This window comes from Trypanosoma brucei, chromosome 11 (assembly GCF_000210295.1).
Source record: "Trypanosoma brucei gambiense DAL972 chromosome 11, complete sequence".
Taxonomy (NCBI): Eukaryota; Euglenozoa; class Kinetoplastea; order Trypanosomatida; family Trypanosomatidae; genus Trypanosoma; species Trypanosoma brucei.
Window position 1 is genome coordinate 256,181 of NC_026744.1, and position 26,700 is coordinate 282,880.

The window sequence follows — 26,700 nt, forward strand, 5'->3', positions numbered from 1 at the left end:
TTCCTTGATTCTTTGCCCGGAAGGAGGTCCCCCTAGTTGGTCTTGATTTGGTTAAGGATGAGAAATTCCCCCCCCCCGGGAGAGGAGCTTCTTAAGCCTTATGCTTGAGGATTGTGGAAGTTAATCAACCACGCCTTGCTGAACTGGAAGTGGCAATGACGGGGCCTTTCCCATAGCTTGGTTAAACTGAAAGCTTCCTATAGCCGCAGTTTCTGAATTCCTATGCCGGAGGGAGTCCCACTAAGTGAGCTGGAATTGAATAGGGATGAGAAGTTCAGCACCATGGAAGAGGAGCGTCGTAAGCTCATTGCTGAGGATCGTGAAGGTAATGCTGCACGCATCGCTGAACTAGAAGTTGCAATGAACGAGCATTCACATGAGCTTGCTAAACTGAAAGCGTCATATAGCCGCAGCTTCCTTGATCCTATGCCAGAAGGAGTGCCACTAAGTGAGCTTGAATTGGATAAGGATGAGAAGTTCAGCACCATGGAAGAGGAGCGTCGTAAGCTCATTGCTGAGGATCGTGAAGGTAATGCTGCACGCATCGCTGAACTAGAAGTTGCAATGAACGAGCATTCACATGAGCTTGCTAAACTGAAAGCGTCATATAGCCGCAGCTTCCTTGATCCTATGCCAGAAGGAGTGCCACTAAGTGAGCTTGAATTGGATAAGGATGAGAAGTTCAGCACCATGGAAGAGGAGCGTCGTAAGCTCATTGCTGAGGATCGTGAAGGTAATGCAACACGCATTGGTCGCTTGGAAAGGAAAATGGGGAGGCGTGTTGATAAGCTGGCTAAACTGAAAGCGTCATATAGCCGCAGCTTCCTTGATCCTATGCCAGAAGGAGTGCCACTAAGTGAGCTTGAATTGGATAAGGATGAGAAGTTCAGCACCATGGAAGAGGAGCGTCGTAAGCTCATTGCTGAGGATCGTGAAGGTAATGCTGCACGCATCGCTGAACTAGAAGTTGCAATGAACGAGCATTCACATGAGCTTGCTAAACTGAAAGCGTCATATAGCCGCAGCTTCCTTGATCCTATGCCAGAAGGAGTGCCACTAAGTGAGCTTGAATTGGACAAGGATGAGAAGTTCAGCACCATGGAAGAGGAGCGTCGTAAGCTCATTGCTGAGGATCGTGAAGGTAATGCAACACGCATTGCTGAATTAGAAGAGTGTATGAGTGCTCTAGTTCGGAATTTGGTTATTTGTAAGTCTACTTTAGGTAGAGTGATTGTTGATGAGAGAATTGGTCTTGTTCCTTTGTATTTGTTACCGTTGGGGGAGGATTCGGTTTTGAGTTCGTTGACTTCTAAATTGGAATCTATGCGATGTGGTGGGTGTTTACCCGATAGTGTTGCTGTGCGTGATATCCAAGAACAGATTATTTGTCGAGTAGAGAAATTGGCAGAAGTGTATTTAGAACATGAACTTGATTTTCTGGAAACTGTTGACGGAATTTCTGTTTCTCAGATCGCACTTTCTGATGACAAGGTGTTTTGTGAAATGCAGCGGTCGTTGCGCCAGTTGAGAAAAAGTCCGGTAAGAAATGCAGAAGCCATACGGGATATTGAGTATGCGATGAATAATATCGTTCGTGAACTGTCGTCAAAACTATTACTGGAGGATTGTAGTTACCTGAATCAGTGTCCTCACGGCGTACCTCTTGCTGACTTACCGCTGGATAATCGGTTATTTCGCGAGATTGAATTGAAGAGAAGAAGATTAAAAGAGGATGACTCGTTAAAAAATGCGACGAGGATTAGAGAGTTGGAGATGAAATTGAATGATCATGCCGAGCGTTTGGCCGCGCTTATGTTAAGTGAGGAACGTGCTTTTCTTGAGCCATGCTCGCACGGTCTTCCCCTTAGTCGCCTTCAGTTGGGAGAGGATTCTTCCTTTCTTGCAATGGAAAGGGAAAGAAGGAAGTTATTGCGTGAGGGGGGTAAAGACAAAAACCGTATCAGGTATCTCGAAGAATGCATGAGGGAACATGTCAGCAATGTCGCCCTCTCTCTAATTTCCTGGAAGGATGTTCAATTTCATGAAGCTAACCATTCTGTAGCGGAGATGTGGCCGCGAATCGGTGAGTTGTACCCTGAAGGAATCCGAAACTCTGTGTTTCCGGAAATAACACAGCCGGGCGATACTTCATCTGCGCCTGGTGAACTTGGCTATTTAGCACCTTTCATTGCCGCTCTCAGTCAACACCCGCCTCTAATTCATCGGCTTCTGGAAACGAAAACACATCCCGTTAATGGTCCATATTCTTTCATCTTTTTTGATCCGAACAGCAACCCTGTTCGTGTTGACATTGATGACCGTGTGCCAGTGGATGCGAAGTGTGAGCCCAAGTTTACACGCGTGCCACACCGGTCTTGGTACCCGCTGCTGCTGGAGAAGGCATATGCGAAGTTTGTTGGTGGGTACGCAAAGCTCGACCAGTGCACACCACACGAAACCCTCCATGACCTAACGGGCCGTCCAGTGACACATATCCCTTTTGATGAGAAGCGAGCAGATGGAATCAAAATTGGGGACTTCCGATCTGTGAAATTCTGGAAGGGGATTAAAAGGGATCTTGCGGCTGGAGATGTTATTATGGCAATGACGAACGGTAGTGTTCCCGACGGCCTTCACTCTCAATGCAGTTACGCTCTCCTTAGTGTAATCGAAACTGTGCATGAATCGAATGATGTCTCTGACATCGTGATCAAATTACACAACTGCTACTACGATAGCCCGACATACGACGGCCCACTGTGTAACGATGATGATAACTGGACCGATGGTTTGAAGAGACTTTGCCATTATAATCCTGAGGAGGATGCACTTTACATACCTGTTCCTGTGTTTCTGCGTAACTTCTCGAGCATGCAGCGCTGTCACATAAACTGTGGCGACCGTCTGACTGCGCCTGGTGAGTGGACTGGGGTAAGCTGTGGAGGAAACCCGAAGTTCACAACTTTCCGGAACAACCCCATCTATCTTGTGGAAAACAAAACCTCCCGTCCCGTTACCATTCTTGCTGAGCTGCGGCATCAAGCCCCTGTGTTTTTTGATGCCGATGGGGTAAATCACTATCATCAGTCTGGGCTGGCGCTCTTACAGCAGCATCATGTTTCTGAAATTATTACGTGGCTCCTTACTAGTACGACGCACCGCTTTTTGCAAAAAGGTATTTTAATGGATACACGCGAGATTTGCTCAAGGATGGAAATACCTCCGAATACCACGTGCTATCTCGTCCCATATACGTTGAAGCGAGGTAGCTACGGCAAGTTCAATGTGTCGCTGTATCCTGCATCTTCTGACATTACTTTGGTCCCTTTGGCTGCTTTGTGTAATTCGCACGTGGTAATTAACGTTGATGTTTTGCTGAAACCGGGGAGCCGGGAGGGGAGAAGAGTCGACTTTTCGGTGCACGAAGCTTGTGATGTACACTTGCTGCTGCATCAGAATAAAATTACTGACCCTGCTAGTGTCAAAAGGGGTAACCTCCTTGCGGAGGACGAGGTTTCTATGTCTGTTAATGACGAGCGGATGTCAGTCCTGGCGACCACTCGTGACGCCTCCAATGCGCGTGAGCAGTCCTTGGCTTTGGAGCTTCCAACCGCTGGTCGGTATTCCGTTTTTATTGAGTGCCGAAGCCGACTCAGAACTGGTGAATGTCCTTGTACTTTGTCTATATATTCGCCGAGCCGCGCCAAAACCAGGTTGGCTCCCCTTCCGCCTAGTGGGACGCAATCGGTACTTCCAGCAATTGCACCTCGTCAGCCTCCCCGGCAGCCCGCACTTTATGGGAGAAGGTTGGATCAGCCTCCTCTCAGTGCAGGCACGGTGAGGGCCGCCGCTGCTACGCTTCCTGTAGGCTTAGTTCCAGCACCTCCAAAGTCCGGCACGACACCGCAGCGTAGATGAAGAAATGATGTTATTGTGGAGGAAATGAAAATGATGGCCCGTAAATTTCCACCGAAGGGTGACACATTATTTATTTATTAACGTGATTTTGATACTGTATATACCCTATGGAGGGGTTATTGGGTGTCGAAAGTGACGGTAAAAGTCAGAAGGGTGGAACGCCTTCGTAGGTCATGAGCGGTTTTTGCGTTTGCAGTGTCGTTCTTTATTGCATTATTCTTACACGTGTGTATGCTTTTCGTGTGGGCAACAATTTCGGTATTGTTAATGGTGGACAATTGGTGCTGGTGAGCGTTAGGTAGGGCAGCTCAGGGCGTATATTATTAAATAAGTGTCTCACGAACAACGGACCATATACCGTGTGGAAGCGGGGGCGGGAAGTGAACAAAAATTAGGGAGGAGGAAGTGGAGTAAAGGTGCAGGTGGTCAGAGAGTTTTGTGAAGTATGCCACGTGTCTTAAGTCTCTGGGATGCACTTTTATGGTGTTTTAGGGATTGACGCCTTCTTTTTTGGCAACTGTCTTGCGCCGTACTCCGTTTACTTGTTCACAAAGTGTGGTCTAACTCTTCGCCATTGTTTTTTATCTTATTTATGCGTAGATGAGTTAGCTGTTCCGTTAGTTTTTTCTGACCTCTCGTGTTTGCTACAGTTTTGACGAGTGGTTGATTGTTTTTTTTAATTTTATCTTTCCATTTTTTTCCCTTTTGGAAACTGTTTTCGTGTTCCTTGTTTTCTGTTCATGTGATGCCATGTTTTTTTTTCTATTCGTCGCATAGGGGGTGTGCTGACGCATGGTATAAAAATATGCTCATCTGCATGGTGTTACGTTTTCCCCTTTTTCACACGTCGCGTTGTTATTATCGTTTTGTGGTTTGTACCCTTTGTCGTGGGAGCATATTAAAGAATTGAAGAGGTTATGAAACAGCTTAAAAACATAATAACAAAGAGCGGTTCAAGTGCGGGTTGCATCAAAGAGGAAGGGGAAAGGGGAAGATCCCTTAACAAAAATACAAAGGAGGGAATACACACGAAATGACACATTATTTCCATGTAAGCGATGTTTCGATAAATTTTATTCTACAGACTAATTTTTTCTTCTTTTTTTATTTCTCTCTCTTTGAGGGCTGTGCCTGTTTGCGTCACATCTCGTGGTGCATGGGGGAGCAGGCATTTGTTATTACTTGAAAGAGTGAAAGGAGGAGGGGAAGAAAAATTTGGTCTGAAGATCAGTTGGGATGGATAGTGGTTATGTGTGAGGAAAGAAAAAGAATGAGTATTATCTTCCCTTGATTACCTTGTCCAAACACTTTAGTTTGTTAAAGCTGCTGTTTCGCATGTAAAAAAAAAAAGAAGTAAATGAAAGAATATTGAAGCGGTGTATATATATATATATATATATGGCTGCCCTAAAATGGAGGAAGTGCTGGCGGGCCGAAGGTTTATGTATCGCTCTGTAGATAGTTGTGCGACGCTGAGTAGCGTTCCAAAAAAATGATATGATGGAGGAGTCAGCATGGGATTACTCCTGTGGAATGTTACGTTGCACAAGGAGCGGTTAGAGGGGGATATACGCACACACATATGCATGCTTTCGTTCGGTAGCAGCTGCAGTAGGAAAAGTGAATAAAAGAGATAATGTCAAATAGATAAACAGCGAAATAAACGCTGGGAAAATTTTTTGTTGGGGAGTGGTATAGAAGGTGGAGCGTGGAGTAATAAGTGGGGAGAAGAAAGGGAGGGGGAGAAAAAGAAGGCGACCCCGCGCCTACACTGTGAAGTAGCGAAGAAGGAAAAGAAAACTACGTTGGGCTTCTGACAGCTGGCGCACATGGATAAAAGTGAAACATTCGTTGTTACAAAGACCTTATAACGTTGGCCAAAAGGGGGGAAGGAGCACTTAGAACTAGTAGGTCCCATACATTTCACATTTGTGCTGATCTCGGATCAGTACAGCAATGGGCCGCTCTTTTAACCATTTGGTTTTTTACTTTTCGCAACAGTGACGATCAATTCGAAAGAGCAACAAGTAAAACTGTTTTCCAACGTCCACTGGAGGTGATGTTTGTTGAGAGAAAGTACGTTAAGATAAAGAGGTTTCCTAGTGCTATATTGTTCTCTTTTTCTTTCCTTTACCTGTGTAATTGCAACTTCCCTTGTAACAGACAAACGACGAAGAAATTGACAAAAAAACGACTTTGAACGCACAAAAAAAGTGTTTCATCATCAAAAAGAAAATTCGCGGTAGAAACAGCATTTAAACCACAACAAAAAAACACAAATAGGGACACGGAAGGCAATAAACCGCGATATTATAACGACATTGTAACGTAAAGTCTTTCATCCGAGGAAAAGCGAGGGTAAATCGTTCCTCATCAGGAGGCTCATTGTTGCAACAAGATTTGCGAAGAACTATCAGTCTACATATATTTATCAAAAAAGCAGTAAAAAAAAAACAAAATATAAAAAGAACAGAAACACTAGCGCCGTTATCTACAGGAAAAGAGTGTTTTTTTTTTCTTGCATAGTTACCGAAAAACAATACTGACAGAATTATGAATTACCAAGCAATTACCGAAATTCCAGATAGCAATACGATATTCCATGACACCATTTTTATGAGAAACAACAAACACGTCTCGGAGCAATGGATTCGTATTGGCGAATTGTACCCCAATGGTGCGAAGGAATCATTGCTCCCGGAGACGTTTGCACGCGAACAGTTCGGACAAGGAAGTCACTATGAGTGCTTCATGCTTTCTGCCCTCGCCACTTTAGTAAAATTCCCCGACATCATTCGGAACTGCTTCGTGTCGAGGAATGTGCGGCGTGACGGGAGGTACACGTTTCAGTTCTTTCGTGACAAGGAATGGGTGAAGGTTGAAATTGATGACTCTGTTATGCTTGAGGATGATGAAGTTTTGTTCATCCGATCACCCACTAGTCATTGGTGGCCGCTACTGTTTGAGAAGGCTTATGCGAAATTCTACACCAGCTACGACAATTTGGAGGGTTGTACCTTACAGGAGGCGTACCATGACTTAACTGGCAACCCCGTGCTCAACATCCCCATGGACGCGAGGCTTGCCAAGGCTGCAGGTGTGGATGTGACTGGAGGTCAGTATTGGCTTGACCTCGCACAGAAGCTGCAATCCGGCCAGTTTGTTGGTTCGCTGCTGACGAGGGAAACGGACCTTGAGTCGATGGGTTTGCAGAGTGAGCAACAATACGGGATACTAGAGATTTTTTCGCTAACTGGGACATCATCTGTAAGCGACATTGTGATTCACCTATACAACCCATTCGAGGACGAGGAATTCACGTACAAAGGCCCGCTGAACAGTAAGGACACGGAGTGGACCCCCAAACTCCGTGAAAAGTATAACGTGGATGATACGCACTCCATATTTCTTCCGCTACACGTTGCCCTGAAGATCGTAAATTCGGTGCAACTTTGCTACATATCCCCTATTGATGGTGACGCGACGTATTTTGATGATGAGTGGAAGGGTGAAACTGCGGGAGGGAACCCCACGAGTGTAACATGGCGCAAGAACCCCCTATACTGCGTCAGGAACGCTGGGATCAACCCCGTGGAACTGGTTGTCGTGATTAAGCAGAAGGATCAACGACGTTACATGTCTCCTGAGGAGCGAACCATGTACCTTCAATGTGGCATTGTTGTTGTTCAGAGCACCACAGTCACACAAATACCGACATATTTTGTAACAGGGAACAATCACAAAGCAATACACAAGAGTTTGTTCCTAAACTCTCGTGAAGTGTCCAGTTTCGTTCGGATACCACCTAATTCCTTGTGCTACCTTGTACCTTCTTGCATGAAGAAGGGAGCGGAGAGTGCATTTACGCTCGCACTGTACCGAGTGAAACTTCAAGACTACAGCAATATTCTGATTAAGAAACTTGAGGTCCCCTCTATGGATTGGGGACATTGTGCCATTGGAAAGGTTACGTTGGAAACAAAAGTGAAGGAACGGGTTGATTTTTTTGTTGACTGCCCTACTCACATTCACATTTTGATGCATCAAGAAAAACCGTTTGTGAACAAAGTTGGTGGTGATATTACAACTCGGGATTACGTTGGCGTCTACCTTTATGATGACACGGACCGTAAGATTGGAGGTGTGCACGCTGCGACGAACTTCAGGGAAACAAGTGTCTTGCATCGCCTTCCTCGTAGTGGTCGTTATGCTATTTCAATTACGTGTCCCCGGGCAAGTGGTGAAGTACCCATTGCTCTCACAATTGTTGGTTCTCCTGATGCTAATGTTCGTATTGTTGAGGCTCCTGATGATGCCTCCATGTTTGATGATGAGGATGATATTGCAGAGGGTGATGAGGATGCTACTGTTTCTAATCCCATTGACTACATTCCTGTTGCTGGTGGAGGGCAGGTGTTCACTGAGGTACCCGATAGTACGGTCCCATTTGAAGATAAACGTTTCATGGTTGATAATAAGATTATGACGAATGAACCGTGGATCCACATTGGTGACCTTTATCCTGAGGGAAAGACGCGCTCACTTTTGCCGGAGCGTCTGAGTCGTGAGCAGTTTGAGCAGGGTGAACACTTCGAGTGCTGTTGTCTGACCGCTTTTGCAGCGCTGGTGGAGCACCACCCCAACGTAATTCGTGACGCGTTTGTGACGAAGGCTGTACGACGTGACGGACGGTACACGTTCCGGTTCCACCGCTACGGTCAGTGGGTGAAGGTGGAGATTGATGATCGTATTCCCCTTCTTGGTGGGAAAACTTTATTCTGTCGATCATCTGATGGTTATTGGTGGCCACTACTACTAGAGAAGGCGTATGCTAAGTTCTACACACTATACCAAAATATTGAGGGATGTACGCTGCGGGAACTGTTTTACGACCTAACAGGGCTTCCTGTGCTTAGCATTCCGATGGAGTTGAAACTCGCGAAGGCTGTACTGTGTGATGTTGATGATGTGAGTTTTTGGGTTGAGCTCAGTGAGGGTCTGAAGGATTGTGCGTGTGCTGCCGTTGCACGCCCCGGTTTCGATGACACCCTTGGTTTGTCCAATGGGCAAGAGTACGCTGTCCTTGATGTGGTATCGTTAACGGATGGTGAGGCCTCTTCCATATCTGATCTTGTTGTAAAACTTCATAATCCGTTTCTGGAGACTGAGTACAAAGGCCCTATGAATGCAAGCGATGCTGCGTGGTCGTCTGAGCTGCGTACCCGTCTATGTCCGGAGCGACGGGATACTATCTACATTCCCGTGGAAGTTTTCTGCAATGCATTTCTCACTGTGGAGAAAGTTATGGTGCGTGGTCTTATTGTTCCCGGGTGGCAATTCAACAGTGAATGGGGTGAGGGCACGAACGGTGGCAATCCAACACTTGTGACGTGGCGTGAGAACCCCATTTACGTTGTGCAGAACACTGCGGATACCCCGTTACAGATTATTGCAATGATTGGGCAACCTGATCAGCGTCGCGTGCTACACCTTCTCCCCGAGCAAGAGGTAAACTATGTTCAATGTGGGTTGGTTCTTTCTCAGTGTACATGTAGCAATCCTGTACCAACATATTTGGTGACTAGCAACAACCATCGTGTTGTGCACAAGGGTCTGTTCGTGAACTTTCGTGAGTCGGCGAATATTGTTACCATTCCAGCTAACTCTATGTCGTACCTAATTCCCAGTGCGATGTTTCGTGACAAAACGAAGTTTCTTCTCTCATACTGGTTTCAAAAATTGCCTGACATGAAATTTATCAAAATCAGTCGTATCAATGTGAGTGTCGCGCGGTCACTACCTGCAATTGAGGACCTTGAGCTGCATAACCATGAAAAGAAACGCGTGGATTTTCTGGTTGATGTTCCCACTGATATTCATATTCTGCTTCGTCAGGAGAAACCCTGTGTGACTGTCCGTACGCACGATGCTATGGCTGATGACTTCCTAGGGATATATCTGTACAACGAGGATGAAAAGCGTATTGATGGTGTGACCGCTGCGACGAACTACAGGGAAATGGGGCTTGTTCACCGGCTTGCCACTGCGGGGAGATACGCTCTGTCGATCACGTGTCCTCGGGGAACTGGTGTTGTGCCGTGCCGTGTGGAGATCGTTGGCGTGGAAGATGCGAAGGTGCGTATCACCGACCCACCTGAGGATGCTGGTAATCTGTGTGAGGTTGACCTTCGCTTTCTGGGTTCTGAAGCTGAGGGTGTGCCTCTTGAAGACCTTCCGCTCGATAGTGACGCCGATTTGCAAGCTATATTGGAAGAACTGAGACGTCTGCACGGAGACATTGATGCGAATGCTGAGTCGATTGCAAAACATGAGAGGATGATGAGTGACCGAGTTCATAAGATGGCGAGACAGCTTCTTGCTAAGGATCGTTCGAAGTACTTACCAGGATACGATCTTCAAACGGTTAATTCCATACTTGACGCGGAGCCACATTTTGTCGTTTTAGAGCGCGGTCGGTACCACCTAAAGTGTGATCCCAGGAATGCCACGAAGGTTCGGAATGTAGAGAGAAGCCTTCTTACTCTCGCTAATGAAATTCTGGAAAAACACGATGACCCTGACTTATCTTTCCTTGGAGCCGAGGTGGAAGGAATTCCCACCCTGGATCTCACTCTGATGAGGGACTCTTCATTTTCTGAGATGGCACGTGAGCGCATGCAATTAAAGCGGGATCCCATTGCTAATGCGAGTCGTTTGGCTGAGGTTGAAGATAGTATGGTGGCACGTGCGAATGCTATTGCCAAGGAGATGCATTTGAGAGAGCGGCGATATCTGAACCCTGAGCCTGAGGGTGTCCCCCTTGAGTTGCTTCCTTTAAACGAGGACGAAGTTGTGAGTGAGAAGGAGGACCGCCTCCGTGCGCTGAATCGTAAGGAGCAGAAGGACGAGAAACTGTTACGGAGTCTTGAGGACGTGATAGCGGACCGTGTACACGAGATCGCGAGGGAGCTGAAGGTGAGTGAACGTGATCTGTTCCTTGATCCCACTCCAGGAGGTTTCCCTGTAGCGCAGCTTCCGCTGGACGAAGACGATGTGTTTCATTCACTCGAAGTGGAGCGACTGCAACTGCGACTGCGTCACGATTCCCTTGCGAATAAGACATCAGAGATCAAAGAACTTGAAAGTCGGTTGAACCGTCGAGCGTGTGAACTTGCGCGTGTGAAGGTAGAGGAGGGTCGAGCGTTTCTGGACCCTGAACCTCTGGGGTTCCCACTTATCGACCTTAACCTTGACGGAGATAGTGAGTTTGTCAAGCTGGAATCGGAACTTCGTAAGTTGCGTTGGGAGCCACGTGTGAACAGCACTGCTATGAGGACTGTGGAGGAGGATATTGCTCGCGTTGTACACCGCATAGCACTGAGGAAAACGTGTCTCGATCGTGACTATCTTGACGCGGAATATGAGGGTCGACCTGTGCAGGGGTTGCCTCTGAATGATAGTAAGGAGGTGCTTGCGATGGAGACGAGGCGCCGGGTGTTAATTAACGCGAAAGCTGACCGTGACGAGATTGGTGTTGCAGAGAATATGATACGTGATGCTGTGCGTGAGATCGCTCGCGCTCTGAATGTGGGCGAGCGCTTGGACTACTTGGAGCCATGCCCGAGAGGTGTCCCTGTAGAAGACCTCCCCCTTGACATGGATACGGAATTCCACGAGCTTGAGGTGCATCGGCAACGTCTCAAGTGTGATGCGAAGAAACAGGACACAGTAATAATGGATGTGGAGCGTGCACTGAATGATCGTGCGGAAGCCCTTGCGAGGGAGCACTTGTCGAGTGACCGTGGTTACTTGGACCCAGCATCTGTTGGTGTGCCGCTTCGTTTGCTACCACTTGATAGCGATAGTGTGTTCCAGGAGCTTGAAATTAAACGTGCGCTACTGAAGAAGAACCCTCAGAGGAACGGACGTGCCATCTCGGATTTGGAGGGTGGCCTGAACGAGCGTGCACACGTTCTTGCTACGGAAATGAAGCACGCGGAGCGATCGAAATTTATGGACCCTAACCCTGGTGGTATTGCTATTGAGGATGTTCCTATTGATAACGACGAGGTTTTTTGTGATCTTGAAATTCGTCGGTTTGGTTTGTGCGAGGACCGGCATGCTAATATAGCAGCGATACGAAATCTTGAAGATGCGATGAATGAGAGGGTGATCGAACTGGCTGATAAGATGCGTTGTGAGATCCGCATGTTTCTGGACCCGATGCCATTGGGGGTGTCCCTAGATGAGCTGCCCCTTGACAATAACGAGACCTTTGTTGCGAAAGAAGCTGAACTGCACAAGCTTCGGAAGGACCTGCGGGCAAATGGTGCCGATGTTGCTTTGCTGAAGTCTGACTTGAACGAGTTAGCCAAGCAGATGGCGGCGGAGATGATTTCTAAAGATCGTGCTTTTCTCTTCCCTGAGCCTGAGGGTCGTCTACTGGAGGAATTGCCTCTAGATAGCGATAAGGAGTTTCGTTCTCTTGAAAAGCAACTACGGCTTCTTTGTAAGGAGTCTCCTCCTGAGGCACAGAAAATTGCTGCCATTGAGGAGTTGCTGGATGGTCGTGCGCATCAGCTTGCTAAAATGAAGAACTGTGCGGAGCGGAAGGATTACCTGGATTCTCACCCTTGTGGTGTACCTTTGGATGATGTGCCACTGGACAATGACGATGAATTTTCGATGCTTGAAGTGAAACGAGCTGCACTAATGCGGGACGTGGTGGGTAACAAGGACTCTATTGCCAGTGTGGAGAAGGCCCTGAATGGGCGAGCGGAGAAGCTTGCGTTGTTAAAGTTGCGTAGTGAGAGATCGTTTCTCGATCCTGAGCCTCATGGCATCCCACTGCATTGTGTACCTCTTGATGATGATGATAGCTTTCATTTGCTAGAGGTGGAGCGCTTGACATTGAAGGGTTTGAACATTCGCGAGAATGATCATAAGTTGGTGGGCGTGGAAAATGCCATGAGGGACTACGTGAATGATTTAGCCCTTGAGGTGAAGCGAAAAATGAGAGAGGATGTTCTTGACACCTCACCTGATGGTCTTCCGTTGTCGGTGCTTCCTCTTGACAATGACTTACCGTTTATTGAGTTGGAGAATGGATACATTAAAGCTGTTTTTGATGCTAAGGATACTTTGAAAATCCAGGACCTTGCAGGGGCGATGCGAAGACGTTCTGAGGACATAGCACGTAAGCTGCGAAGTGATGTGAGGTTATCTCTCGAGCAACACCCACTCGGCTTTACTCTAGACGAGCTTCCCGTTGACGATAGTGAATTATTCTTGGGAAAAGAAAGGGAACTTCTAGAGTTGAAGCGAGATGGAAGATACAATTCCCCAACTGCTATTGAAATCATGGAGGAGCTTAACAGTATCATTTTGGACATTGCCAAAGAACAAGCAATTAGAGAGCGCGAATTCCTTGACCAAGAACCGGAAGGTCGACATATCACTGAGTTGAATCTCGATAGCGATACGACATTCCTCGGGTTAGAAAGGCAGAGGAGATTACTCAAGAAGGATCCGTTTGCTGATCGCAGTAGGATTGTAGACTTGGAACAAATGCTTAACGATCGTTCGCACGAACTGGCGAAAAAACTCAACTCCCTAGATCGACCTAAATTCCTTCCCGTCGCCATACGTGGTGTGTTACTGTCTGAACTTCCCCTTGACAGCGATGCTGAATTCACCCGACTTGAAGTTGAGCGCAGCTCTCTCTATCGCGATCCCGTACGAAACGCATCAACAATAAACCATGTGGAGGAAGCCTTGAATATCCGAGTAGCGGCTATGGCCGACGAAGTTGTCCGCCAGGATCGAATGTTCTTGGGCGAGGATGTTGAAGGTGTTTGTGTGCGTCACTTACCTCTTGATGATGACGCAGAGTTTCGTGCCCTGGAAACCAAGAGGGCGACATATAAAAGTTGTGGTTCTCGCATGGGCACGAAGGCTATCAAAGACCTTGAGGATCAGCTGGGAGATCGTGCAGCTGAGCTCGCCCGCACTGCAAAGAAGGAACTTCGCAACCTTCTCGGTACAGAACCCCTTGGTGTCCCACTCAGTGATCTACCAATTGATGTGGATGGTCGGTTTCGTGCGCTTGAAGACAATTATCGTGATCTTTCTCGTAACTCTGCGAACGGAGGGAAGCTTTGTGAGATTATTCTACAGTTGAACGAACGTGCGCTTGAACTGGCGGCGGAGTTGCACACCAAAGAGCGAGTTGTGCTAAGTCAATGTCCTGGAGGTATTCCACTGTCTGCACTTGCGCTGAATGAAGATGAAATGTTCAAAGCTCTCGAAATGGAAGCTCGGAAGCTTAGGCATAGTACTGCTGGTCGAGGTCGCAACGCCGCTCGTATTTCTGAACTTGAGAGCGCGATGAATGAGCGGGCGATGGAACTGGCGAACCAGTTGCGTAGGACATACTGCGACGCCGCTCCTGAGGGGATTCCACTGGAGCTACTTGGCTTGGGAGGGGTGGAGGAGTTTACCAAACTTGAAGATGCCTTGCGTGATGCAACGAAGGACCCCGTGAAGAATCGTGAGATAATAAGTGACATTGAGTTTGAACTGAACAGCCGTGCACACGTTGCTGCGATGGGACTTCTGGAAGGAGACCGCGATTACCTTGAATGTGAAACCATGGAAGTACCACTTTCTGATTTGCCTCTGAATACGGACAGTGTTTTTCGTGCGCTTGAGGTGGAGCGAGCGGTGCTGAAGTTGAGAGAACCTCACCGTGGCGCTCGTAGAGTCCGGGAGTTGGAGTTGAAACTCGTCGAGCGTGCTCACAGGCTTGCTGAAGAACTGAAAGAGGAGGATCTGAGTGGTCTTGATGGTGAGCCTGAGGGTGTATCATTACGTGCACTGAAACCACACAACGACTCTTTGTTCAGTGAGTTTGTTGGAGCGATGCGAGAACTGAAAAGGGGTCCGAAGAGAAACACTGTTGCTATTGAGGAATTGCGGGAACGTATGAACGAGCGTGCGCACGAGTTGGCACAGGAAAAATTGAAGGATGACCGGGAGTTTCTGGATCAGTGTCCGGAGGGTGTTCCGCTTAGTGACCTTCCCTTGGGTACAGATCCTCTTTTCCACAAGCTGGAGACGGAACGCGCGAGGTTGAAGGAGCGTGACGCTGCTCGGAACATAACCCACATCCACGAACTTGAGAGTCGTCTGAAGGACCGCGCAGTTGAGCTGGCAAATGAACAGAAAGGTCGTGATTTGAGCGAACTGGAGCAGTCGCCGTGCGGCGTGCCTATATATATCCTGCAGTTACACGATGATCCCGTGTTGCAGAAGATGCTGAACAAAATGCGTGGATTGAGGAACCGCGGCGTCACTGGTCCCGAGTTTGTCGCACTCATTGATGAAATAAACAACTGTGCGAGGGATGCTGCCGAGGAGCTACTGCTGCGGGATCGTGAGTACCTTGAACCTGAACCTCTCGGTGTACCACTGAGCCTTCTATCACTCACAACGGACACTGTGTTTCATGGTCTGGAAGTGCAGCGTGCGGTGCTCAAGGCGCAAAATGCACGTCGGAACGCAGCGAAGATTTCTGATTTTGAGATGCGTTTAAATGAACGTGCTGTGCAACTGGCAGAAGTGCAACGGCAGCGGGAACTGGAGGGGCTTGATCCCGAACCTGAGGGTATTCCTATATCCGTGCTTAATCCTCACGGAGATGCGGAATTTATTAAGCTTGTAACTGAGTTGCGTCAATTGTGTAGTGAGGGCAATAATGAGGGCATGTGTGATGTGCTGAAGACCACGATGAACGACGTTGTGCATGCTCTGGCGAAGCGATTGAAGGAGGGAGATCGTGGCTACCTCGACCCTGAGCCCGAGGGTGTTCCGCTGTGTGTGCTGCCGTTGGACACTGATGTGTTGTTTTTTAGGCTAGAGTGTGAACGTGTGACTCTGAAGGCACGTAATGCGCACTTAAACGCGAGGAGAATATGTGAGTTGGAGGACGCACTCAATAACCGTGCAGTGGAACTTGCTCGCGAGCAACTGCGGCAGGACGTTGATGGTGTGGACGAGGCGCCGTGCGGTATTCCTCTGCAGCTGCTACGACTTCACGAGGACAGTACCTTTCTTGTGATGGTGGATGATATTCGCACCCTAAGGAAGAATCCGGATGCTAACAGCGAGGCGATTGACGCCGTTGTCATGTCCATGAATGATCGCGCCTATGACGTTGCGATAGCTCAATTTGACCGTGGTTTCCTTGATCCTGAACCCGAGGGCGTTCCATTATGTATTTTGCCACTGGATGACGATGAGTTGTTCCATGGTATGGAGGTGGAGCGGATTAAACTGAAGCTTACTGATGCGCGTCGCAATGCGCAGACGATTGGCACACTGGAGGAAGAAATGAATGGCCGCGCACACGAACTCGCGTTGCAGCAGTTGCGTGAGGAGCTTTCCGGTATTGATGCGGCGCCTGAGGGCATTCCCTTGTCATTGTTGAGGGTGATGGAAGACCCTGCTTTTGCACTGATGGTGCTGGAGTTGCGTGACCTCAAGAAGGACACCCAGGGTAATGCGGAACGGATTCGGGAGGTGGAGGACGCTATGAACAACCGCGCTTACGAACTCGCGGATGGGCTGCTGGAGGGTGATCGCAGCTATCTAGACCCTATTCCCCTTGGCGTACCCGTCTCGGAACTTCCCTTGTGTTCCGACGAACCGTTTGCCACTATGGAGGTTGAACGAGCGAGGTTGAAGGCCGAAGACGCACGACGGAATGCAGCAGGGATTGGAGAACTTGAGTTGAAACTTAACAACCGTGCGAAGGAACTTGCGTCTGAACAACTATTACGTGATTTGGAAGGATTCCACGACGAGTATGAAGGGATTGACCTTGTGCACCTGAGGCCACACGACGACAAAGAATTTGCCTCCCTTGTACCGGAATTACGGAGGTTGAAAAGAGATGGTGACAAGGAAGCTGTTGAGCAACATATGCGCAGCATGGATAGGCGCTTACGTGAGCTTGCGAAAGAGCTTGTTGGTGGTGATCTTTGGTTTCTTGACAAGGAACCGGAGGGTGTTCCCTTGACGTACTTACCTTTGGATGGGGACGAGATTCTCGACAAATTGCGCCATGAACGAGCTCAACTAAAGATACAAGATCCGCGGGGGAATGCTGACAGAATTGCGGAACTTGAGAGGAAAATGAATGAACGTATTCATGATCTAGCGAAGTGTATAGGAGATGAGGATTTTGATGGTGTTGAGGGAGAGCCTTGTGGCATTCCGTTGAGTTTACTCTCTCCTAGAGATGATGAGGTTGTTGCAAAACTTATCAACGACATTCGTAAAGTGAAATATTCTACAGAGGAGAAAAGCTCGAATGGTGCGCTGAATAACTTGCAGGTTGAACTTAGCAAACGTGTACACCAACTAGCAGAGGATGTTTTAATAAGAGACAGGGTGAAGTACCTAAACCAGTGCCCAGAAAGTGTTGATATATCTTTTCTTCCCCTTAGTACTGACGAACAGTTTCGTGCCTTGGAGTTGGAGCGGGTCATTATTAATATCCAATCGAACGGTGACGACAAACGTTTGGACGGCTTAGAAGATATGCTTAACAAGAGAGCGCATGAGCTTGCAAAGGAACAGCTGCAGGAGGACCTAAGAGGACTGGAACAGGCTCCCCATGGTGTTCCACTTGACGTTCTTAAACCCCACAGCGACTTACGATTCATTAAAGAGGCGGAACAGCTACGGAACTTAAAAAGAGACCCGCTTCGTAATAAGAGGGAGATAGATGACCTTGTGGAGCAAATGAATAATACTGTTGGTGAAATTGCCCTGAACTTACTACGTAGCGATCGTGACTACTTGCATTTGGCTCCTGAGGGAGTACCGATTGAAGTGCTTCCACTGGAGGTCGATGCAAAGTTTTGTGCTTTGGAGGCGGAGCGTGCAATGTTAAAAGGCGAGAACAATCCGAAGAATGCGAGTATGATATTATCTTTGGAAGAGAAATTAAATGAGCGTGCTCGCCAGCTGGCTCAAGAGCAACTACTGGAAGACCTGAAGGAATTGAGTTCTTTTCAGCATTGTGTTCCTCTCTCACTTTTATCGCCTCATACTGACGTTCAGTTTGCTGCTGATGTTGCTGAATTTCGACGACTGAAAAAAGAAGGGGAGCAAAACACCCCCGCCATTCAGGGCGTTGTCGGGAGACTTAACGCACGTGCGAATGAGCTCGCGGAAGAGTATTTGCGCACCGATCGCGCATCGTATCTTAACCCTGAACAACTTGGTGTGCCACTTGACTTGCTATCTTTGGACACAGACTCTGAGTTCGTGTCACTGGAAGCTGAGAGGCTAAAATTGTTGTCGTATCCGGCGGTTAACAATGAGCAAATAACTCGTTTGGAAGCTGAGTTGAATGCATGTGCCAAAAAATTGCTTGTTAAAAGATTGTATAAAGAAAGGAATTATCTGGATAGGGAGCCACTTGGCGTGTCTCTGAATGCTTTACCTCTTGATACGGATTCGCAGTTTCATTTCATGGAGCTGAAGCGGTTGGCTTTGAAGGCAGGAGATCCCTATTGTAATGAAGTCGCAATCAATACTTTGGAGGAGAGATTGAGTGACCGTGCATACGAGTTAGCAAGGGGGCAAATTGCGGAAGACTTGAGTGATCTGATAAGTGCTCCCAGGGGTATCCCGGTGAGTCTCCTTCATCCCCATAATGATCCAGAGTTTCATGAGATGGTTGTTAGTGTTCGACTGTTAAAGAGGGATTCTCAACCTGATCTATCGAAACTTATGAGGCTGGTCGATGACCTGAACAGGAGGGTAAAGGAGCTTGCAGACTGTGCTGTAGGTACATGCCGGAGAAAACTCAACCCACTCCCGGAGGGTATACCCCTGCAGTCGCTTCCCCTAGATGAAGATCCATTATTCAGTCAGATGGAGCGTGATCTCGTTTCATTGTTCCTTGAAGATGAGAAAAAGAATGCCACTCGGATAACTAAGCTGGAGGACCGCCTCAATGAACGTGCGGCGAACATTGCTGTCTCTGTAAAGGCGAAGGATTTGGAGCAGTTGGAACAGACGCCTTGCGGCATACCTATTGAGCTTTTAAGGCCCCATGAGGATTCAACTTTCGCCTCACTGGCAAATCAATATCGCATTTCCAAGCACCTGGGGGGGAGTGATTCACACGGCGTGAATGTTGGAACCCTGAACAAAAGGGCTACGGAAATAGCCATAGAGCTTCTGAGGGGCGATCAGAGTTACATTGATCGTCAACCTTGTGGGGTTCCTTTTTCCGCTTTGGAATTGGAGAAGGATCCCCAATTCCGCGACTTGCAAGTTCAGCGGATGAGGATGGTACTTTCAAATCCGAAACGCAATCTCAACAGAATAACTGAACTTGAGGTACAACTTAACTCGTACGTTCAGAGGTGTGCGCAGGCGTTCTTGGCTGCTGATCGTGGATTTGTTGACAAAGAACCTGGGGGTGTACCGCTCGCGGAGCTAGACCTTGACAATGATCCTCTCTTTCATCGAATGGAGGTAGAACGAGCAAAGTTGAAAATAAGAGGGCCAGTCATCAACGCCTATCGGATACGTAATCTGGAGGAAAAATTGAACGATCGCGCTCATGAGTTGGCAGAGGAATTGTTGGCCACTGACCTTGAGGGAATTGCGCCCGAACCCGAGGGAGTTTTGTTGGCTTCCTTGCACCCGCACGACGATGCCGAATGTGCCTCCCTCATCGCCGCAAAACGGCGGTTGCTAAAGGAACCGTCCCAAAACATGGAAAAGATTAGGGACGTTCAGGAAAAGTTGAACAACCGCGTGTTTCAGTTGGCAAGGGAGGTAATTTCCAAGCTCCGTAAACAGTTGGTTCAAGAGCCGGAGGGGATTCCGCTGGAATTCTTACCGCTTGACGCAGATAATACATTTCGCAGCATGGAGAGAGATCTCCTTGCCTTGCAAGCTACTCCTCGACGTAATGATATTAAAGTGGAGGCCTTGAGGGGGAGTCTGAACGAACGCGCGTGCGAGTTAGCAAGGGGTCAAATACAATGTGGCCGTGGATTCCTTAACCCACAACCGGAGGGTGTTGATCTCGAGCACCTTCCCCTTGATGAAAATGTGGTGTTTCGAAGCAAGGAGGTAGAAAGGACCAAACTCAAAAGGTGCCCTCACGAAAATGCAGCCGCTATTACGCAGCTAGAAAGTGATCTGAATGCCCTCGTACACAGCATCGCAAAAGACATAAAATTATCAGACCGTGCATTTCTGAACCTAACGTCACACGGTATCCCGAGGGAATTGCTACCACTTGATGAGGATCGGAGCTTCACGACGATGGAACGTCGGCGAAGGAGACTGAAACGTGACGGCAACCGTAGGGCCACTGCAATGATGAATCTGGAGGAAATGATGCAGGATCGTGTAGATGACTTGGCTTTTCGCATTTTGCGAGGGGATCGGGGTAACTATGTCACTCTTCCTGATGGGATTGACGCAGCAGACATTCCTATAGATACTGATGAACGTTTCGGAACCTTGGAGTTGAGGCGCGCAGTCGTAATGTTACAGGGTTCGGAGGATTGCAAGGAACAAGTGGGGAAGTTGGAGCACCAGATGAGCGAGCGACTACAAGAATTAGTCAGGAAGCGGGTAAAAGAAGACAGAGATTTCCTTGATCCGGAACCTGAGGGCATTCCATTGAAGGATATTCCACTTGACTCCGATGCCGAGTTTAGGCATCTTGAGGCGCGAAGAAGAAAAATCCGTCGCGAATCGCGTCGTCGAGTAACTAATGTCGCCGATCTGGAGGAGGCTATGAATGATCGCGCACATGTACTTGCAAGGTGTATCGTCGCTGAAGATGTCGGGCACCTTCGGCCTGATTACCGAAGGATTCCAACCAACGAGCTGCATCTTCATAACGATGACACGTTTAGGTCACTCGCTAGCAAACGTCGGGAGCTGCTACAGGTGGGCGCAGTCACCGTTGATATTGCTGCCATCGAAGACGATATGGACATCCGGGCGCTGCAGGTTGCTGATGATGTAGTAACGGAGGAACGGGCCTTTTTAGACCCACAACCCGGGGGCATGTTTATTGTTGACTTGCAGCTCGATGAAGATGAAACATTCTTTGCACTTGAGCGTGAGCGGCGGAGGATGAGAAAGGATTTCCGTTTCGCTAAGCGGAACAAGGAGGCCATTAACGACCTTGAAGTCAGTCTTAATGAACGTGCTTGTGAATTGGCAAGGGAGGCGTTTTCAAAACAACGCGATTTCATGGATCAGGAGCCCGAAGGTATTCCTCTAAAGGAGCTGCCTCTTGATAATGACTTGATTTTTAAAGATGCTGAAATTTCTCGATACGTGTTGTTGAAGGATCCAAAACATGCAGCGAATGAATTAATTGCCTTCGAAAACGTCATGAATTGTCGGGCGCATGAGCTAGCGAAGGAGATCATTGCAAAAGATCGTGACTTCCTTGACCTTGAACCTGATGGCGTCCCTCGAGAAGAGTTGCCGCTTGATACAGATGAGAGGTTTCAGGTATTGGCACAAGAACATTTTCGATTAAAAAGGCTGAATGGAAATCTGAAGTCCACTGAGGTAAGAGTTTTAGAGGAAAAAATGAATGACCGTCTGCACGAACTTGCCAAAGAATTCCTTCAAGAAAATCGTTCATTTCTTGATTCAGAACCAGAAGGCGTTCCGATAGCCGATGTTCCCTTTAGATGTGACCCTACTTTCGTCGAAATTGAACGAGAGTTACTTAAGTTGAGCAGGAATCCGGTGGTGCCCGATAGTGCGAAGCAAATCGTTCGTGATCTTCTAAACAAGAGGTTGCATGAGATCGCTGCGGCTTTTTTGAAGAAAGAACGAATATTCCTCGACCCTGAACCCTTTGGTCTTCCATTGGCGTGTTTACCACTTAATTATGACCACATCTTGAATTTACTTGAACGAAAGCGGCGTGCTCTCAAAAAGAACGGGAGGGGAGAGATCAAAACAATTCGCTCCCTGGAGGAAGAGATCCAAGATCGTGTTAACGTTATTGCAGTGGAGTACTTGGAGATGGAACGGACTTTTCTTGACCCCCGACCCCGGGGAGTGCCTTTGACCTTACTTCCTCTCAATGGTGATTGGCGTTTTCGTAGCATGGAGGTTGAGCTACGGGCACTACGGAAGAACCAAACGAAAAACCGAAAGGATATTGAAAAAATAGAGGGAGACCTTAATCTTAGGGCGACGGAACTGGCAGGAGCCTTTCTACAAAAACATCGTGTTTTTATCGATCCTGAGCCCCTTGGTGTGCCCATTGAAGAATTACCTCTTGACTCCGATTCCATCTTTCACAATATGGAGAGTATGTATCTTCAAATGGGACGACATATCCCGAGAGCAGCAGAACTTCGAAGAATGGAAGAGGAAATGAATGACCGAGTACGTGAACTCGCTACCGAGCATCTTCAGGGAGAACGCGCTTTTTTGAACCAAAAACCTCAAGGTATACCACTGTGTGACCTATCGCTTAACAACGATAGGCAGTTTCGTGACATGGAAAAGCGACTCCGTGCCCTTCGCAAGCACCCTCGTAGCAACACCGAAGGTATCAAAACTATTCAAGACGAAATGAATCAACGAGTAAATGCATTGGCTCGTCGCAAAATATCTGATGATCGAAGCTATCTTCCGCTTGAGCTTCATGGCGTTCCCGTATATGACATTCCACTTGATGATGATAGGGAGTTCAGGGACCTTGAGGTCAAACGGCACAGAGCCAAAATCCTATCACCCGAGGACGCTGTGTTAGTTCAACGGGTTGAAGAAGAACTGGTCAGCCGCGCTCTGGATATCGCAAAAGATTTTGTATGGAGAGAGCGCTCTTTTCTAGACTCTAACCCACAAGGAGTTCCAATAATCCGTCTTCCGTTGAGTACCGATGAGCAGTTCCGAGAATTAGAGACGAGGCGCCGCCACCTCAAAAAAGATCCGAGGAATGCGGGCATAGTCGCACTGCTAGAGCAGCAGCTCAGAGCGCGAGCACACGAGCTAGCAGAGGGACTATTAGGTTGGCAGGATGTTCAATTTCATGAAGCTAACCATTCTGTAGCGGAGATGTGGCCGCGAATCGGTGAGTTGTACCCTGAAGGAATCCGAAACTCTGTGTTTCCGGAAATAACACAGCCGGGCGATACTTCATCTGCGCCTGGTGAACTTGGCTATTTAGCACCTTTCATTGCCGCTCTCAGTCAACACCCGCCTCTAATTCATCGGCTTCTGGAAACGAAAACACATCCCGTTAATGGTCCATATTCTTTCATCTTTTTTGATCCGAACAGCAACCCTGTTCGTGTTGACATTGATGACCGTGTGCCAGTGGATGCGAAGTGTGAGCCCAAGTTTACACGCGTGCCACACCGGTCTTGGTACCCGCTGCTGCTGGAGAAGGCATATGCGAAGTTTGTTGGTGGGTACGCAAAGCTCGACCAGTGCACACCACACGAAACCCTCCGTGATCTAACGGGCCGTCCAGTGCTGCATATCCCTTTTGATGATCGACTCGCAGATGCAGCGAATACGGGTGACTTCCGATCTGTGAAATTCTGGAAGGGGATTAAAAGGAACCTCGCGGCTGGAGATGTGATCACATGCATAAGCAACCACGAAAGTGTGGACGGCCTTCACTCTCAATGCAGTTACGCTCTCCTTAGTGTAATCGAAACTGTGCATGAATCGAATGATGTCTCTGACATCGTGATCAAATTACACAACTGCTACTACGATAGCCCGACATACGACGGCCCACTGTGTAACGATGATGATAACTGGACCGATGGTTTGAAGAGACTTTGCCATTATAATCCTGAGGAGGATGCACTTTACATACCTGTTCCTGTGTTTCTGCGTAACTTCTCGAGCATGCAGCGCTGTCACATAAACTGTGGCGACCGTCTGACTGCGCCTGGTGAGTGGACTGGGGTAAGCTGTGGAGGAAACCCGAAGTTCACAACTTTCCGGAACAACCCCATCTATCTTGTGGAAAACAAAACCTCCCGTCCCGTTACCATTCTTGCTGAGCTGCGGCATCATGCGCCAGCATACCGTGACCCTGACGATGTAAATCACTATCACCAGTCTGGGCTTGCACTGCTAAAGGCGATAAACACGCGTATGCCTGTGAGTCCGATCTTGACAAGTGTGACACACCGCTTTTTGCATAGGGGCATGATGTTGGATGCACGGGAGGTGTGTGCGCAAATGGAGTTGCCTCCGAGTACCACGTGCTATCTCGTCCCATATACTTTGGGTCGTGATAACTATGGAAAGTTTCACATATCTGTGTACCCCGGTCTTGCAAAGGTGAATCTTGCCCCTCTTCGCAGCGGCGGGCTTCATAGGGACCCAGTGAGAGCAGTATTGGATGTTATTACGGGATGTGAAGGCGGTACACGAACAGATTTCACTGTTAGTGCTCCTTGTGATGTGCACATTCTTTTACGGCAATCGGAGGTACGCTCAACTGATTACGCCCACAAAAGTGATGTTATTGGCGAAGAAGATCTTACGATGTCAGTGTATAACGACAGTGGCATTAAAGTGGCTTCGACTGGTTGTGCTACTAATTGCTTGGAACAAGCTTTAGTTTTTCGAGTTCCCCAGCAAGGGCGGTACTCGGCAATTGTACAACGGCTAGGTGTCTCGAAGGCTCCTTTGTATCGTTGCGATTTGTTTGTTTACACCTCAAGATGTGCAACTGCGTGTTTCGTTCCCGTCTCAGTTGGCTTAAAACCTTTGAAATTAGGGAAGTGCTCTGCATTGCCTCCATGCGGTGCCGAGTTTAGCGGTACATCTAACGGGGTGAACTGCGGGTGTAATTCGCTTCTTCCCCTCCACAGCGCACCATATATTAAAAACGGGAATCAATAACTGTGTCTCCCTTCATTTTCAGTGATATACTTTTTAATATATATATATATATATATATTGGCGGGGTCTGCTAATGTACATGATGTTTCCTTTGGGGAAGTGCAGTTGCATTTCAGTTGAATTTACGGATGCGCGCTTTTTCTCGGCTTCTTTGCGCATTCGTGTACACTTACCGGCATAGTTATTATTACCATTAGTTTTGACACGGCGGTTGCTGTGATTTATCCCTTACGAATATGTATTTTTTACACGATTCCTCTGTTAAATTTTTTTTTTTGTAATCAACTTTTTTTTCTAACGAGTTGGTTGATTTCTTAAAGGAATTACCGCCATTATTATTATTTTTTTTTTGTGTGTATGTTGTGGCGTCCGGACGTACTTCTCTTCGAAGGTCGTGGGGCATAAAGGGGTGATGATGGTGATGATGTTTAGTTTCTTTGCTTGTGAGTTTACGTAGCCCCGCATACCTTTTTAAATAATGTTTTACTCCAACTAGAGTTATTGGTAGTTGAATAAACAATTTAAACCCCTTAGTGGGAAGTTGAGTGTGACAACGGACGCTCGCTCAAAGAGGCCATTAAAATATGTACGTACATTTCCTTTTTACCTTTGTACTACTTCTACCGCATCATTTTATTATTATTATCAATTGTTTTTTTTTTCAATAAGTGACAAGGTGTTTATTTCTTTCTCCACAGTTCAGGCAAAAGCATCGAGTAAAGCGATAAAGATATTCGAGGGAGCAGTAGAGGCGGCACCTTCATTATAACATCAAGGCTCATCGAAAGTAACACGGTTGCTTGATCGCCTTTTTAGCTTCTGCAAAACAATTTCAAAACCACATTACTTAGTTGGGAAAATTTTTTGAAAAAGAACTTTTTAATTGGTTTTCAAGACAAAGCACCACAACGTCTTTGTGCGCGAGTCACCATAAACATGGCGTGTCAAGAGGTAAATAGTGAAGTTCTTGACAACGATGTGGTTTTCCATGACACCATTTTTATGAGAAACAACAAACACGTCTCGGAGCAATGGATTCGTATTGGCGAATTGTACCCCAATGGTGCGAAGGAATCATTGCTCCCGGAGACGTTTGCACGCGAACAGTTCGGACAAGGAAGTCACTATGAGTGCTTCATGCTTTCTGCCCTCGCCACTTTAGTAAAATTCCCCGACATCATTCGGAACTGCTTCGTGTCGAGGAATGTGCGGCGTGACGGGAGGTACACGTTTCAGTTCTTTCGTGACAAGGAATGGGTGAAGGTTGAAATTGATGACTCTGTTATGCTTGAGGATGATGAAGTTTTGTTCATCCGATCACCCACTAGTCATTGGTGGCCGCTACTGTTTGAGAAGGCTTATGCGAAATTCTACACCAGCTACGACAATTTGGAGGGTTGTACCTTACAGGAGGCGTACCATGACTTAACTGGCAACCCCGTGCTCAACATCCCCATGGACGCGAGGCTTGCCAAGGCTGCAGGTGTGGATGTGACTGGAGGTCAGTATTGGCTTGACCTCGCACAGAAGCTGCAATCCGGCCAGTTTGTTGGTTCGCTGCTGACGAGGGAAACGGACCTTGAGTCGATGGGTTTGCAGAGTGAGCAACAATACGGGATACTAGAGATTTTTTCGCTAACTGGGACATCATCTGTAAGCGACATTGTGATTCACCTATACAACCCATTCGAGGACGAGGAATTCACGTACAAAGGCCCGCTGAACAGTAAGGACACGGAGTGGACCCCCAAACTCCGTGAAAAGTATAACGTGGATGATACGCACTCCATATTTCTTCCGCTACACGTTGCCCTGAAGATCGTAAATTCGGTG

General features: G+C 47.6%; 2 protein-coding genes across 2 annotated transcripts; both read left to right on the forward strand.

The window, feature by feature from the left end:
* Positions 1-222: 222 nt before the first annotated feature.
* TbgDal_XI1180 (calpain-like protein, putative) lies at positions 223-3,918 on the forward strand (the record flags this gene model as incomplete). The annotated part of the gene is made up of 1 exon (XM_011780965.1): positions 223-3,918. One exon carries the CDS (start codon positions 223-225, stop codon positions 3,916-3,918), a length of 3,696 nt encoding a protein of 1,231 aa, XP_011779267.1.
* Positions 3,919-6,471: 2,553 nt separating this feature from the next.
* On the forward strand, positions 6,472-24,867 carry TbgDal_XI1190 (antigen, putative; the record flags this gene model as incomplete). Its single annotated transcript, XM_011780966.1, has 1 exon — positions 6,472-24,867. The coding sequence occupies one exon, from the start codon at positions 6,472-6,474 to the stop codon at positions 24,865-24,867; it is 18,396 nt and encodes a 6,131-aa protein (XP_011779268.1).
* Between the last annotated feature and the right edge of the window lie 1,833 nt (positions 24,868-26,700).